Genomic DNA, 16,006 nt, shown 5'->3' with positions numbered 1-16,006 from the left:
TGGCTGAAATAAACCTTTAAGCAGAAATACTTTGAAAATTAGTGAATCTAAGGGGCACCTGGGTGGCTCAGTCGTTTGAGCCTCAGACTTCGGCTCAGGTCATAATCTCCTGGTTTGTGGGTTCAAGCCCTGCATCTGGTTTGTGCTGACAGCTCAAGCCCAGAGTCTGCTTCAGATTCTGTGTCTCCCTCTCTCTCTGCCCCTTGCCTGCTCATGCTTTGTCTCTCTCAAAAATAAATAAACATAAAAAAACTTTTTAAATTGATGAATCTGAAATTTTACTTTTTCCCACATAATGGCAATGTTGTAAGAGCAAAAAAACTGACAACAGGAAAAAATGAAATGTCAGCACACCAACAAACAGTCTTGAAGAGTCAAAGCTTACTGCTACTGGTTTTTCCTAAAACCAATAACTATCAAGGAACATTTTCATTAAAAGCATAAAAGGAAGAATAAATGAGTGTTTACCTAATCTTATTTTCTGTGCTCGTTCATGGAGCTGATTTACAAGTACTTTCATCTGTTCATAGTTTTCCTAAAACAGAAGCAAAGAAAGGGAGAGTAATATTAGAAAGCAATTATCTTTTTTTTTTTAACCAAAGTAAGGGCTAATGTGAACATCATGTGTCACCGCATGTGGCCTCCATGTGGTCACTCCATCGGATGAAAAGGATGACTCCTGCCTCTCCACCTCTGCCCAAGCTCCCCTTCACTACCACCTTCCCTCTCCAGTCCATCAATCCTAATATTACCCCTCTTTAGAGATCAATTCATGTTCCCTCTCATCTGTAACACCTCTCATTTCTGGTCACTCCTACTCATTTACCAACTTTCTTCCTTCAGCATTAACCAAACTTAATTCATTTCTATTTGTTTTCCTATTTTAAGGAATATAAGCCCTTTGAGAATTAAAATGCCATCTTCCTTTTTCTGTCCCATCAATCACTGCCCTAAGAAGTTTCCAACCAATGCAGAAATACTTGGGGGTACCTAGGTGGTTCAGTCGGTTGAACATCAGACTCTTGATATCAGCTCAAGGCATGATCTCACAGTTCATGGGTTCAAGCCCCACATCACCCTCTTCACTAACTATGCAAAAGCTGCTTGGGATTTTTGGTCTTCCTCTCTCTCTCTCTCTGCCCCTTCCCTGCTCGAATGCTCACTCTCTCTCAAAATAAATAAATAAGGGGCCCCTGGGTGGCTCAGTCGGTTAAGCGTCCAACTTCGGCTCAGGTCACGATCTCACAGTTTGAGTTCAAGCCCCGTGTCAGGCTCTGTGCTGACAGCTCAGAGCCTGGAGCCTGCTTCAGATTCTGTGTCTCCTTCTTGTTCTGCCCCTCTCCTACTCTTTCTCTCTGTCTCTCAAAAATAATAACACATTAAAAATTTTTTTAAATAAATAAGTAAACATTAAAATAAAACACTTGCTAACTGACAAATTACACTTAAAAACAGAGCCCAGGAAACACAACAGATCCTATTTTATATTTAAAAAGGAACAAGAGCCACCTGGGTGGCTCAGTCAATTAAGCTTCTGACTTCAGCTCAGGTCATGATCTCATGGGTTCCGAGTTCGAGTGCCGTGTTGGGCTCTGGGCTGACAGCTCAGAGCCTGGAGCCTGCTTCAGATTCTGTCTCCCTCTCTCTCTGCCCCTCCCCCACTCACACACACACACTCTCTCTCTCTATCTCTCTCTCTCTAAGGTAAACACTAAAAAAAAATTTATAAATAAATAAAAAGGAACAAAACTCTATGTTTGCACGTCTTTAGAAATTTTCTAGAGTAACATACAAGAAAATATAAACTGTGAGAGGTGGAAAAAGGGTACAGGGCCTAATTTTTCACCTTCTGTAAATTTTGTTTGATCAGTATATTACTTTAGACCAAGAATTAAGTAGCTAGTTTTTGTTAAAATTCAGAGTTTAACCCACTAATACATTTTGCTCCCCACGATGTCTTTAACATCTCTGATGATCTAATTCCTTTTACATGATGCAATACTAAGCAGCTTGCCAGCTGTTCAAAACTGGAAGAATTTACCGTGTTTACAACAGAGCTCTATTATTTATTTTCTACAGCTCTAAGAGCTCCCAAGGTCAAGGTTTCTGCTACATTCTCTTGCTCTGCAAAATGCAGAAAATAAAAAAGGGAGAAGCAGCAGATTGTTAGGGAAAGAACCTCTGCCCTGGATCAGGGAGGTCCCAACCTCAGAACCATCTCTGCCTGCTAGCCCTGTGATGACTTCCCTGCGAGGTCTCCCAAGCCCTGTCCTACGGCAGACAACCTGTGGGAATAGAACTCCGTAACTCGCCTAGAACGTTGTTTCCCAACCTTGACAGACATTGGAATCACTAGGAAGCTTTGAAAAATAAAAATAAAAACAAACCCTCAAAGATCTGATGTCACTGGTTTCAAATGTGGCCTGGGCATTAAGCACCATAAAGGTTCCCCAAGCGATTTAAATATCCAACCAAAAACAGAGGAACACTGGCCCATAGTCTCCATTTCTGAGTTACCCTCAAGGCAAATTGGAAACCTACCAAAAGAGGGGTTTGGTAATAGGCAAAGGGTTCTTTTATCACCAGAATTTTTTCAGATTACCATAGTACTTGCTGATATTAAGAGCATGAGGCAGTGGAAGCTGAGAACTTCGCTCTAATACAAAGCCTAGGTTAGAGATCCTTTTTATTCACAGTTAGCAAAGTCAGAAACTCCCAACTTCATGAATTGCCTCAGACAGAAACAAAGCTCTGCACTGGAGCGTGTCTGTTCAGCCCATCACCAAGAGATGGCATTACAGCAACGTGTGTAATGCCACCTGACGTGTATGAGGAGACTGAGCAGCCTTTCAAAACCTAACATCCAACCTCGGTACTGACAGCCTCCTAGGCTGAGAACTACTGCTAGTAAGCAGGAGCTGCGTCCTGAACTCCTTTGTCGTCTGCGAGAGACACAGCAGAGGGAATTTGTAAGGGGAAGACCTCCTTGTATGAACAAAACAGAGTGGTAAGGAAGCTCCGGGGGACGGAGTTGGTGGCCAACTCCTATCTGTAGCTAAAGGGCATCTTCTCTATGGACTCTCTCACCCGACCCTGCACTGCAGCTTTGTGGCTCAGGGCTGGGTGCTACTCTGGTCTCAGGCCCTGGGCACCCGCTCTGTACTGCTGAACACACAGGGTGAGGAAAAGATCTGATTACTGTGTTGCTAAGTGGAAAGGAAAGCAGATTATTTTACTGCAACAAGTAAATATTTTTTGCTGGTTTTGTGCTTAAAGTCTAACTTGTCACTTCTACCTTTATTCTAAGGTTAAAAATCCACCTCATAAATGTCTAAGATACCTTTTTTTTTTTAAAGTAAGCTCTATGCCCAACATAGGGCCAGAACTCATGACCCCGAGATCAACAGTCACATGCTCTACTGACTGAGCCAGGCAGCAGCCACTTAGAAACCTTGATCTCAAGAATCCCCACGGATGGTGAAGCACCTTCATGAGGATGGGCAGCCTTCTCAAATGCTCCACTGTTTGGAATTTCACTTTCTCTCTCTGCCACTCTCAGCATGTGATTCTATGGTTATTCAACAAAAGATTTGCTCACTGTTGAGTTTAAGGAATTTCTGAAAAAGAACCTCATCCAAACTGTTAACCCTTGTGTCTCTTCACTTTCTAGTAGTCAGGTTAAAAGATAATCTGAAAAATACACTGTAGGAAAGAAAACAGAAGGCACATATATTGTTTAACATGTTACTCCAGGTTCAATAAAAGGAATTTGATGCTAATGAAAAAAAAATCTGAATACCTACTGTCTCAGCAAGGTATGTGAAAAGCTAACACATTTACCTTGGAGTAAGCTTATATTGTTAGTTTAAAATTGATAGGATGAAGAAAAAAAAGTTTTTCCAGTGACATTATTTGCAGCTAATTCTCAAACAAGTCCATCCACTCATTATGACATACTATCTTCTGCTCAGTCCTAACTTATTTAGCTCAACAGCACTAGAAAATGAATAGACAGGTTACAGTATGGCAAAGTGAAGGGGCAGGGATTTCTCTAACATGTTCAGCTCCTCTTTAATGGGGTTTGTCATTGTTGTTAATAAAAGAAATTTAGGGGCACCTGGGTGGCTCAGTCAGTGAAGTGTCCAACTTCAGCTTAGGTTACAATCTCATGGTTCGTGAGTTTGAGCCCCATGTCAGGCTCTGTGCTGACAGCTGGGAGCCTGGAGCCTGTTTCAGATTCTGTGTCTCCCTCTCTCTCTGACCCTCTCCCACTCATGCTCTGTCTCTCTCTCTCTCTCTCAAAAATAAATAAACATAAAAATTAAAAATAGAAGAAACTTAACTTTGTTTCATGGAAATTTTCAAACATATACAAAAGCAAAAAAGATTAGTATAATAAATGTAGCCAATGTCCTTCAACAATTATCCACAATGGCCCAAGCTTTTTTATTTTTCCCCCCACCCTGAATTATTTTGAAGAAAATACTAGACATAACACTTCCTCTGTAAGTATTTCCAAATCTCCAAAAGATGAGGACCATTACTGCATACCAATACTGTTAATAAAATCAAATATCCAATTAGTGAAGACACTTCCTCAGCTGTCAGAGAAAGTTTACAGTTTACAGTTTTTTACAGTTTATTTGAATAGGATTCTATAGAAGGTCTATATAGCCACAAGCGACTGATATTTCTTAAGTCTTTTCTGAAATTCTGAAATTTTCTGAAACTAAGTCTTTTCTAAGTTCGCCCATCTTTTTTTTTTGCCTTGACATGTTCTCTTTGTCCCCTAGATTTTTCCCACAATGTTAAATGCATCCTCCCAGTATCCTTCAACAAGTTCTTCTTCCATTGCAGATCTAGAGGCTGATGGGATTTTGTTGTGCCGTAGTTTCTTATTTTTCCCCCAACTCATCAAGAATTAGCTGACCTCGGGGAGCCTGGGTGGTTCAGTCGGTTGAGCATCCGACTCTTGGTTTGGGCTCAGGTCATGATCTCAGGGTTGTAGGATCAAGCCCCGAGTGGGGCTCCACTTGCCACTTAAGATTCTCCTTCTTCAGGGCATCTGGGTGGCTCAGCTGGTTGAGCATCCGTTGGACTTTGGCTCATGTCAGGATCTCACAGTTGAGTTTGAGCTCTGTATTGCGTTCTGTGAGGACAGTTTAGAGCCTGGAGTCTGCTTTGGACTCTGTGTTTCCCTTTCTCTCTGTCCCTCCCCAACTTGCATTCTCCCTCTCTCTCTCAAAAATAAATATTTTTTAAAAAGAAAGAAAAAGATTCTCCCTCTGTCCCTCTTTCTCTAAAATTTTTTAAAGTGAAAAAAAATAATAATAATTAGCTGATGCCCCTCCACCTGCATTCTACCTCCCAGTCTTCTGTCAACTTTGCAAACCACAGGCACCAAAGTTCAGAATTGATGAGTAGTTCCATACACACAGAGAAAACAAGTGGGCTGAAACCCAAGGTACAATTGCTATAGCCTATGACACTGACCAATTTAGAACAAAGTCAATCAAACCTAAAGCTACTTATACAAGGGATCTTTATCCTAGCTAAGCCAGTCTTCCAATTAAGAAATAAAGGAAATTGTCACCAATTGCCAAGGCTTTCTGAAGCATATGGCCATGAGAAGTGACAGCAGGCAGTTTGGATTCCTAGTCACTAGGAAAACTGGGCAGAGAGAAACCAGACTGTGGCCAGGGCTCCTAGGTGCCATCTCCCACCCAAGGCATGGCTTTATTTTTTGTTCCCCTCTTGTGGGTTTTTGTTTGCCTTAAAGTTTACTACTTGTAGCTGGTGGCCCCAGAAGACAAGGATACACCTAAGTGAAATCTTTTAACATGCAACATAAGAACACATCCACTCTCTCTCTACTGTTTATCTGTGGCAGACACGTAGAGCTGCTTATCCATATCCATTCTTCCCATCCTTCTTAATGATGAAATCCCAATTTTATTCAAGGTAACAACATGGCTGGCTGGAAAAGTAAAACACTGTCGCCTCCTTTTGTAGACAGGTGTGGCCATGTGACTAAATTCTAACCAATGAAATAGAGGCAGTTGTTAGGCATGACTTCTAGAAAGGCTTCTTAAAAAGAAAACAAACAGGTGAGGGTGTCCTTTCGCCTATTCTCCCTTCCTCCTCTTTGTCCCTGAACTCAGACATAATAAGTGGAGCTTATGTGGCAACCTCTACAGCATGAGATAGAATGTACTACTTATTCAAAATTCTTTTGTCCCTCTCATCCTTGCCAAGGTTCAGTGTGAGATTATCCTTCCCCACCCACAGTCTATGAGTCTGTCCCTTTTACTTGCTTTGACCAGTGGAATGTGGGCAAGGGTGACAGTGTACCAACTGCAAGCAAAGGCTCTAAAAGGGACAGTGCTTCCATACTCCCATCTTGAATCCCAGCCTTCCATTATGAGAGAAGCATCCCTCGGCAGCCACTGCCCCTTCGGTCTGAGTTCGGGAATAAAAAACAAATACAGCAGACCTGAATCTGGTGCACTGCCCAGAGAAGAACCACCACAACCAACGCTGATCCCAGAGCAAAAAATAAATATCTGTTCTTTTGGACACAGAGATCTTGGGATTGTTTGCTATACAGCATTACTGAAGTGAAAAGCTGGCTAAACAGATCCTGAGATGACATCACGAAGGGAAGGAAAAGTTGCGAGAGCTAATACTTCTTGAGGGCTTATTATGTCCCAGGCAATGTTACAGGCAGCCACTAATTGTCCTGATGGTTCTATAAGATATGCACAGTTATTAATGCTATTATACAATTGAGGTAACTGAGGTACAGAGAGGTTAAGTAACTAGTCCAAAATCACTCAGCTAACAAGTAGTAGAGCCAGGATTTAAGCCAAGGATCACTAGTTCCAGAACCTTGCTCTTAAACCATTATGCCACACTGTCTTTGCCCACTCACAGGGCCACTGTTAACACTTTAGCTTATTTCCCTCCTGTTTTTTTTTTTCCTCTCCATGGAAATATGTTATTTTTTAGTTTTTAACATACATGAAATACTAGACTAAGACCTTTCCCATCATACCACAACTACTTCCGTATTCTAATTACTAGTGCACAGACCGGACCAGAACATTAAACATTTTACACAGAGAAAGAAGTTATATGCTCAGGCCTATACCCCCAAACCCCTAGCTAACAGCCACCATCAAAAACATAGGCCTCAGGGCGCCTGGGTGGCTCAATCAGTTAAGCCTCCAACTTCGGCTCAGGTCATGATCATGCAGTTCGTGAGTTCGGGCTCTGTGCTGTCAGCTGAGCCTGGAGCATGCTTCAGATTCTGTCTCCCTCTCTCTCTGCCCCTTCCCCGTTCACACTCTGTCTCTGTCTCCTTCAAAAATGAATAAACATTAAAAAAGCAAAACAAAACAAAACACAGGCCTGGACCTAAAGCCAAAAAGATGGCAGACCAGGAAGCTCCAGGCCCTCATTCTCCCACAGAGACATGCCCAAACAACCAAAAACTGGCTAAAATAACCTTACAGAAACTCTGGAAAATGTCAAAAGCCTACAGCAACCAGAAGAACACCCAGCCAAGAAGTCATATTCAAAACAGAAACAAGTCTCTCCTCCATACTGCCACCACACTAATGATTCGATCACATCCCATAGGATTTTGCCACTTCCCTACTTAAATATCTTAGCAGACAGCCTGCAAAATGAAATCCGAAGGTGGCTTCAGCATGCAAGACGCTCCACTATTTAATCTCATCTACTCCATGAATTCATCAACTCCATCAATTCCATTCCTTAGTCATTACTTCTAAGTCCTCATACCCTCTATATGCTTTCAGAACTTGGTTATCTATGTTCTCATAACTTCCGTAGTTTGTACAGACTTGCCTCTCCTTCTCCACCCTGAACCTGGCCAGCTCTGACCCAACAACAATCAAGATCCAACTCACTCATTACTTTGTATCTGTGGCTTTCTGTAACCACCTTTTTCAAGTTTTAGATACCACTTACCACAATGCACTGTAAGTACATGCTTTCTTGTTCACCTTCCCCACAAAATTATGACCTATACCAAGTACCTAACATACTGCCTAAACCAAAGAAACCACTTAATATTTCTGAATTAAACAGTTCTCTCCCGACCCCAGAAAATCTAGACTTTAGGAACCCTCTCACTGGATACTGTTCGCTTCAGCCTGCTTATTTTCTTTCGATGTAAGGAAACTGTTTACAATGTCTTTTCTGAAAGTTACTTGTACAACTTAAATGTTATCTGTATAACCTCAGAAACCATGGGATAGGGTGGAATTTCCCGGCTTTGAAATTTCACAAGCTGTTTCTGTGACACTGTTATACCTCCCAATTCCAAGAAAGGGTTATTCAAAGACAGCGTGCGATAAGTATGTTCTATTAACATAACCAGCTATTTAACTAAAGTCTGGTAAGCACAACCCTATCTGGACCAGGCAAGTGGTTCCCAAAGCTGGACTTCGCCAAGCCCTCAGGACTTCACTAACAACGCAAACACCAGGATCCCACCCCAGAGACCCCAAAGATCCAGGCCGGGGCTTGACGCAGCCGCATATTCAACAAGTTCCTCGGCTGACAATGCTAAGTCAGGTTTTGAGAACCAATGATTTCAAAGATACAAAATACAGTGCCAGTGCTAAAAGTGAACTAAGATATATTTTATTTGGAACTATCTTCCTTTGCAAACTTCACGACCCCTACTGTGTCCCAGAATCATGACTGGAGGCTCCAGAGAAAAGAACAGAGCTGTTAAAGTGTGTCCACAGTTCACCGGCTTCCTTGTCCGGCCAGTGTTTAGTCCTGTCTGGCCCACATTGGCGGGCACAGGAAGAGGAGCCACAGGCTCAGTCAGGGGTTTCCAGGCCCGGGCCGCCGGAGCGCTCGCGCAGCCTACCTGGTAGATGGCAGAACCCGAGTCCGGCTGGGTACCCAGTGTGGCCACCGAGTCCCCGTGATAAGCGCGCGGCCCGGGGACAAGGGCGCGGGCGCACGGCCGCAGGGCTAACCTCAGGGAAGCCCACATGACAGCCGGCCCAGAGCGAAGAACTAGCGCAACAGAGCGGCCCGCGCAGGTTCAGAGTTGGTTATTTCCCAGCCGGCTTCCCTGAGTCGGGGTACAGCTCAGCTCGCGTCCTTACAGCCCAACCCGCCTGAAACACCCCAAAGTCTCAGGCCAGCCACCGCACGTGCGTGGGCTCGCCAGCCGTAAAAGGTCGACGCTGCGCACCACGCCCCCCGAACTCAGCCAATAAGCGACAGAGGCGCAGCACCGCGAGGTCCTGTCCCCTCGCGAGCGCAGGAGTTCCGCGGTCCGGAGGCGGAGCCACCTTCCCCTTGCCGCCCCTCCTGTCTGCTCGCTGTGCTGGCTAGGTGAGGTTCAGTATCTAGGGAATCGTCTCTGTTGGTTTTCCTCGTGCTGTTTTCTTCTTCCCCTCTTAATAGAAAGGGGCTTGTGGGGGAGGGGAAGGAAAAGAAAAAAAAAGTTAGAGAGGGAGAGAGCCAATCCATAAGAGACTCTTAAAAACTGAGAATAAGCACTGGGTTGAGCACTAGGTGTTGTATGGAAACCAATTCGACAATAAATTTCATATTAAAAAAAAAAGGGGGGGCTGGCACTTGAAAAATCTTATCCCTATAGGAGAGCTGGAAACCGAACAGGCAATTAAGCTGTCCTGAGAAACAAAACTCTTTAAAGGAGATACATATTTATTCATTCATTCAGCAAATATTTCTTTAGTGTCTCCTGTGTCCATTGCTCTTCTGGCGCTGGATCTTATAATTTCATGAGTCTTCCAGCTTTGTCTTCTCTTTCAGGTGTTTTGTTTTTGTTTTTGGCTATTTGGGGTGGGCTTCTTGAGATTCCGTATTAATTTTAGTATGGGTTTTTCTGTTTCTGAAAAAAAAATGTCATTGGGGTTTTGGTAGGGATTGCATTGAATCTGTTCACACTGGATAATATTGACATCTTAATGGGGCGCCTGGTTGGCTCAGGTCATGACCTCAAAGTTTGTGAGTTTGAGCCCTGCATCGGGCTCTGTGCTGACAGCTCAGAGCCTGGAGCCTGCTTCAGATTCTGTGTCTCCCTCGCTCTCTGCCCCTCCCCCACACATGCTAGCGCGCGCGCGCGCGCGCTCTCTCTCTCTCTCTCTCTCTCTCTCTCAGAAATAAACATTAAATTTTTTTTTTATATATTGACAACAGTATTAAGTTTTGCAGTCCATGGACATGGAATGTGTTACCAGGTATTTGTGTCTTTAATTTCTTTCAGCAATGTTTTGTAGTTTTCATTGGGCAAGTTTTACACCTCCTTGGTTAATTCTTATTTTATGCTTTTGGTATTTTATTATTTTTGATATTATTGTAAATGGAAATTGTCTCTGTAATTTCCTTTTCAACTTGTTCATTATTAGTGTATAAAAATCCAATTGGTCTTTGTGTGTTGACTTTGTATCCTGCTACTTTGCTGAATTCATTTATTCTAACAACGTTTTTTTGGCAGGGGTGGATCTTTAGGGATATTCTACATACTTCTCATCTGCAAAGAGATCATTTTACTTCTTCCCTTCCAATTTGAATGCCTTTTATTTCTCATTTTTGCCTAATTGCTCTAGCTAGGACTTCCAGCATTATGTGAATAGCAGTGGCAAAAGTGGACCTTCTTGCCTTGTTCCTGATCTTCAGAGGAGACACTTTCAGTCTTTCATCACCGAGTATGATGTTTGCTGTGTATTTTTCATATGCAGCCTTTATGATGTTAAGGTAGTTTTCTTGTATCCTTAGTTGATTGTTTTTATTATGAATGAGTGTTGAATTTTGTGAAATGTTTTTCTGCATCATTTGAAATGATCATGTGTGTCTTTTTTTCTTCTTTATTTTGTTAATGTGGTATATTTCATTGATCAGTTTTGGTATGTTGAACCATCATCTTTGCATTCCAGGAATAAGCCCCACTTGGTCATGGTGTATAATCCTTTTTATTATGGTGCTGAATTCAGTTTACCAGTATTGTATTGAGGATTTTGCATCAACATACATAAGGGTATTGGTCTGTAAGGTTCTTGTGTCATTGTCTGGGTTTGGAATCAGGATAATGGCCTCAGAAAGCATCAGGAAGTGTTCTCATCAATTTTTTGTAGAAGTTTGAGAATGATTGGTATTAGTTCTTCTTTAAATGTTTGGTAGAATTACTGAAGCCACAAAGTCCTTTTTGTCTGGAGTTTGTTTTTGATTACGGATTCAATCTTTTTACTGTATATTCAAATTTCGTCTGGAGTTTGTTTTTTTTTTGTAGTTTGTTTGTTTGTTTGTTTTAGAGAGAGAGAGACACCACGAGCAGAGGAGAGGGGCAGAAGGAGAGAAAATCTTAAGCAGGCTTCACACTCAGCGCGGATCCCATCACGAGGCTTGATCTAATGACCCTGGGATCATGACCTGAGCTGAAATCAAGAGCCAGACTCTCAACTGACAGAGCCACCCAGGCACTTCTCAAGTTTTCGATTTCCTTGCAATGTAGTTTTGGTAGGTTTTGTTTCTAGGGATTTGTCCCATTTCATCTAGGTTATCCAGTTTGTTGGTGTGGGGTTGTTCATAGTGTTGTTTACTTTTTTACTTTAGGGAATACGATATTTCAGCTTTCATAATGGAAATAAAGATGTTTTTACCTCTTTCTCTCATAAATGATCCCAAAGCAACAAAGGAGCACAAAAAAGAATTCATATCCCACCTTCAGTTAAACTAGGACACGTGTGAAGACAGTAAGCAAAAATAGGAATGATAAATTTAGCAGAAAAAAGGAAGCTGAAATCTAAGTGCTTGCAGTGGAAGATAAAAACAAGTAACAAGTCAGTTTGCCTCCCAGAAATCCCTGCAAGGCTCAGAAACTGGTGGTACCAGCAACAGAGAAAGGTGTGGATGGATGTGGGGAGAAGCGGTGGAGACCAAGAAACAGTGGAACTACTTGGAAATCTGTATAAGAAGTAATTAGAACCCTGGGTTTCCATTCCCACTTTGCCCAGGAGAAATTTTCTGGAGAAATTGCCATCTCAGAAATTTCAAATATAGGGACATTAGACAAGAGTGAAGTGCCAGACTGAAATCAAAAAGATTAAAAGTTTGGAGGCCAAATCAAGAAAACCCTGTTCCCCACCTTCTTTTTTCCTCCAAGGTCTCAAATGCTGGCTACCAGCATTTATCTACAAGTCCATATAGAAGTTTATATAGAAGTCTAGAGAAACCTTAACACTTAACAGAAAAGATCAACAGTGACATTTGAAGTTCCCCAATGGAAAAATTCCTTAGAAAATAATGCATCTACAGTGTACCTCCAAATTGGCATGTCCTATCTATCTATAATCCATTAAGCTTGTAAAAGCTCCCAATCAACATTTTAGAAACTTTCTCTAACATATACATGGATAGCCAAGGATCAACAGGCATTTGAGGAAAGTTTTCAGCATGAAAAAAAGATACCCACCTCAACCAAGAAAACCTCAGAAGAAACCAGTAGTAAAAGGAACAGAATAAACTGCAACATCCTTAGAGAAATGAAAATATATGGCATTCATGAAACAAGAACAGGATTATGAAAAAATTTTTAAAAGCTTCTGGAAATAAATATATGAAATCAAGAATTTTAATCTGTAGAAGGGAAGGAAACATGGAAATAAAATTTTTTTTAATGTTCATTTTGAGAGACAGAGTGAGCGAACAAGTCAGCATGAGCAAGGGAGGGGCAGAGGAAGAGCATCCCAAGCAGGCTCCCAGCTACAGCGCAAAGTCTGATGTGAGGCTTGACCTCATGACTGGCTCAATCTCATGACTGTGACATCATGACCTGAGCCAAAATCAAGAGTCAGACGCTTAACTGACTGAGCCAGCCAGGCACCCCTGGAAATAAAATTTTAAGCCTCATTTCCAATTTAAAATTTGGTAGAAATGTAATCAAAGCTAGAGATTACAAGCTTTAATTAGTCACTTAATGAGAAATTATTAAGATGGGAAAACATGTCATAAGGAAACAAGATACTCTGCTAGATAAATTTATTAGATAAATGAAAGGTTAGCAATTATTTCCTGATTGGCATTTAACTTCAGTTTATTCTTAATGTTATACTTATCTAAAGTTTTAGTGGTTTATACTTGTGTATCTTACTATAATTGGGTTTTTAACTCTGTTTGCTAAAGGCAAATAGCATTGCTATACTATTGAAAGGCTTCCTTTAATAGACCCAAGGGTTGCTTTTAAACCTTAAGACTATGGGGGCGCCTGGGTGGTTCAGTCGGTTGGGCGTCCGACTTCAGCTCAGGTCATGATCTCACAGTCCATGAGTTCAAGCCCCACATGAGGCTCTGTGCTGACAGCTCAGAGCCTGGAGCCTGCTTCAGATTCTGTGTCTCCCTCTCTCTCTCTGCCCCTCCCCTGTTCATGCTCTGTCTCTCCCAGTCTCAAAAATAAATAAAAATATTTTTAAAAAATTTAAAAAAAATAAACCTTAAGACTATGAATGGGTGCTATAGAAAACTGTTGTTAAAATCTTTATTATAATACAAAAATCGTGTTTTAATATTTTAGCAATAAACAATTAGAAAATAAACACCATTTATAACACCATTTATAAATGGTTTTAAAAACATTTATAATGTCATCAAAGAGCATCAAGTCTTGGGGCTCCTGGTGGGCTTACTTGGTACGGCATATGACTTTTGATCTTGGGGTTGTGGGTTTGAGCCCCACAATGGGTATAGAGATTACATTAAAAAATCTTTTAAAAAAAAGAACATCAAGTACTTAGAAATGTAACAAATGAGGTGACACTAGTATGGATTTACACAAGAGAAATAAAAACATGTCTACAAAAAGATTTGCATAAGAATATATAAACAGTCCCCTAGGAAAATGAACAGGAAATTATGGTGTATTCGTATAATGTGGTATACTCATAACATAGAATAAAACTCAGCAGCAAAAGCAAACTGCTAACAGGGATGAATCCCAAAAACATTGAGCGGAAGTAACCAGATAGAAAAAAACGGGCAGTGTGTGATTCCACAAAGTTTAAGTCCAAGCAAAACTAATCTCTAGGTGACAGAGGGGAAAGAGCTGAAGGGAACTTCCTGGCATGATGGAAATGTTTGTTTTGCAGGGTAGTTACAAAGGTGTATGCATTGTCCTTGCTCAAAGTGAATACTTCAGATCTGTGTATCTTATTAAATGTAAACTATGCCTTAAAACTGTTAACTGCAGGGGTGTCTGGGTGGTTCAGTCGGTTAAGCATCTGACTCTTGATCTTGGCTCACGTTATGATCTCATGGTTTTTCAGATCAAGACCCACGTCAGCTCTGTGCAGACAGTGCAGAGCTTCCTTGGGATTCTCTCTCCCTCTCTCTCCGCCCCTCCCGTGCGTGTACTCCCTCCCTCCCTCTCTCTCTCTCTCTCTCTCAAAACAAATAAATACATAAAAATATTTTTAATTAAAAAAAAGATTAATAGAAACTGCAGATATGAGAACCGTGAAAATGAAAAGGACAAAATTATCAAAACAATAATATAAGAACATTTCCCAGAAGGGAGGTAAATGAAGATTCCATATTAAAAAGATCCATTAAGTTTCCAGCAGCATGAATTTAGGGGCGGGAAAGGAAGGCAAGCTTACACCAAAGTTCATTATTGTGAACAATACCAGGTCATAAAACTGTAAACAGGCAAGCCACTTTCAAAGGATAGATAGGGAATCAGAATGGAAACTGCAAACTGGAAGACAATGGAGCATGCCTTTAAAATGACATGAAAAGCATTTTCAAATTATTCAGGATTTTTATTCATAGCCTGAGAGTAGAATAAAGAAATTTCAGGCACGAAATGTCTTAAATAATATTATCACCCATGTATCCTCTTGCTGTAAACAGTGGAGGATATACCCACCAAAAAAATCAAGAAAGACAATGGCATGGGCACTACAGAGAATCTAAACCAGGAAAGAAGGGTAGGAAGTTCATAGAGAAATGGCGAAGGGCAGTACCACAATGACAGCTGTCCTGCACATAAAGACCTATGAAGCCACTAGACCAGTTACAGTAGGAAGAAAGATGTCCATAAAGTTTTCCAGGAAAAAAAGCAAACTGTTTATCTGACAGTTTGGCCACGTGGAAAATTATATGGAGAGGCATTTTGAAGCAATTATTAACTCCAAGAAAAACAAAAGGTTGCACCATAAATGTCACTTTAGTACATAATGTGGTACAGCATTGAATAATTACAATTAATACAATAACAATATTGAATATGGATTAAGCCATAATTGTAACATATTAAGAGGGAAGGCATGGAAGGGAGAGTTTAAGAAAGCTAATACTCTTTTTTTTTTTATTTTTGAGAGAGCGTGCACACATGCAAGACAGAAGGGGAGGGGCAGAGAGACAGGGAGAGAGAAAGACATAAAATCCAAAACAGGCTCCATGCTGTCAGTGCAAAGCCTTATTGTGGGGCTCAAACCCATGAATCATGAGATCACAACCTGAGATGAAGTCAGGCGCTCAACCAACTGAGCCACCCAGGTCCCAAGAAAGCTAAGTCAATTCACAATGCCTAATATTCATAAATAAGAGATTAACAGAATAACCATATTTAGAAATATGTAATAACAGAATAAATAGCTAGTTTGAAATCTAGCACTACTTTACTTTTTAAGCCATGTACAATAATTTTTTTAATATGAAATAATGCATATTAAAAGGTTAGTACTGTGCCTAGCATAATAAATGGTAACCTATTGTTTTAAAAAAGTGAGTTTTTAAAAATCCAGGCAGGGGGAAATGAGAGTAAAAAGTCAGAATTTTAGCCACAAATTTAGCTTTGCATTGATAAAGAAAACAACATAAGGATACACACAGCCCACATAAAATATCAGACCAGTTGAACAGAAGCCCAATTATTCCTGGCACTGAAGTCAAATGTCTCCTACAGATTCTAAGTAGGATATTGGGTAATTTTCAA

The 16,006-nt window shown here is 41.0% G+C and overlaps 2 protein-coding genes across 3 annotated transcripts in view; both read right to left on the bottom strand.

The window, feature by feature from the left end:
• MCCC2 (methylcrotonyl-CoA carboxylase subunit 2) overlaps positions 1-9,243 on the bottom strand; it is a 71,499-nt gene extending 62,256 nt beyond the window's left edge. Inside the window, exons 1-2 of the mRNA XM_015074584.3 lie at positions 8,909-9,243; positions 469-535 (exon numbers count right to left, since the gene is read on the bottom strand). Of these exons, the coding sequence (XP_014930070.2) occupies positions 469-535; positions 8,909-9,037 (196 nt within the window). The 5' untranslated portion in view covers positions 9,038-9,243. The remainder of the gene's footprint in view (positions 1-468; positions 536-8,908) is intronic.
• A 133-nt stretch (positions 9,244-9,376) lies between these two features.
• BDP1 (B double prime 1, subunit of RNA polymerase III transcription initiation factor IIIB) overlaps positions 9,377-16,006 on the bottom strand; it is a 94,768-nt gene continuing 88,138 nt past the window's right edge. The window contains exon 39 of one of the 2 annotated variants that reach the window (XM_053223718.1): positions 9,377-9,463. In XM_053223718.1, the coding sequence (XP_053079693.1) occupies positions 9,392-9,463 (72 nt within the window). In that variant the 3' untranslated portion in view covers positions 9,377-9,391. Of the gene's footprint in view, positions 9,464-9,871; positions 9,908-16,006 lie in introns of those variants that run through there. The other variant, XM_027040381.2, reaches the window with a different exon arrangement.

This window comes from Acinonyx jubatus, chromosome A1 (assembly GCF_027475565.1).
Source record: "Acinonyx jubatus isolate Ajub_Pintada_27869175 chromosome A1, VMU_Ajub_asm_v1.0, whole genome shotgun sequence".
NCBI lineage: Eukaryota > Metazoa > Chordata > Mammalia > Carnivora > Felidae > Acinonyx > Acinonyx jubatus.
This window is presented reverse-complemented; position numbering and strand designations above follow the sequence as displayed.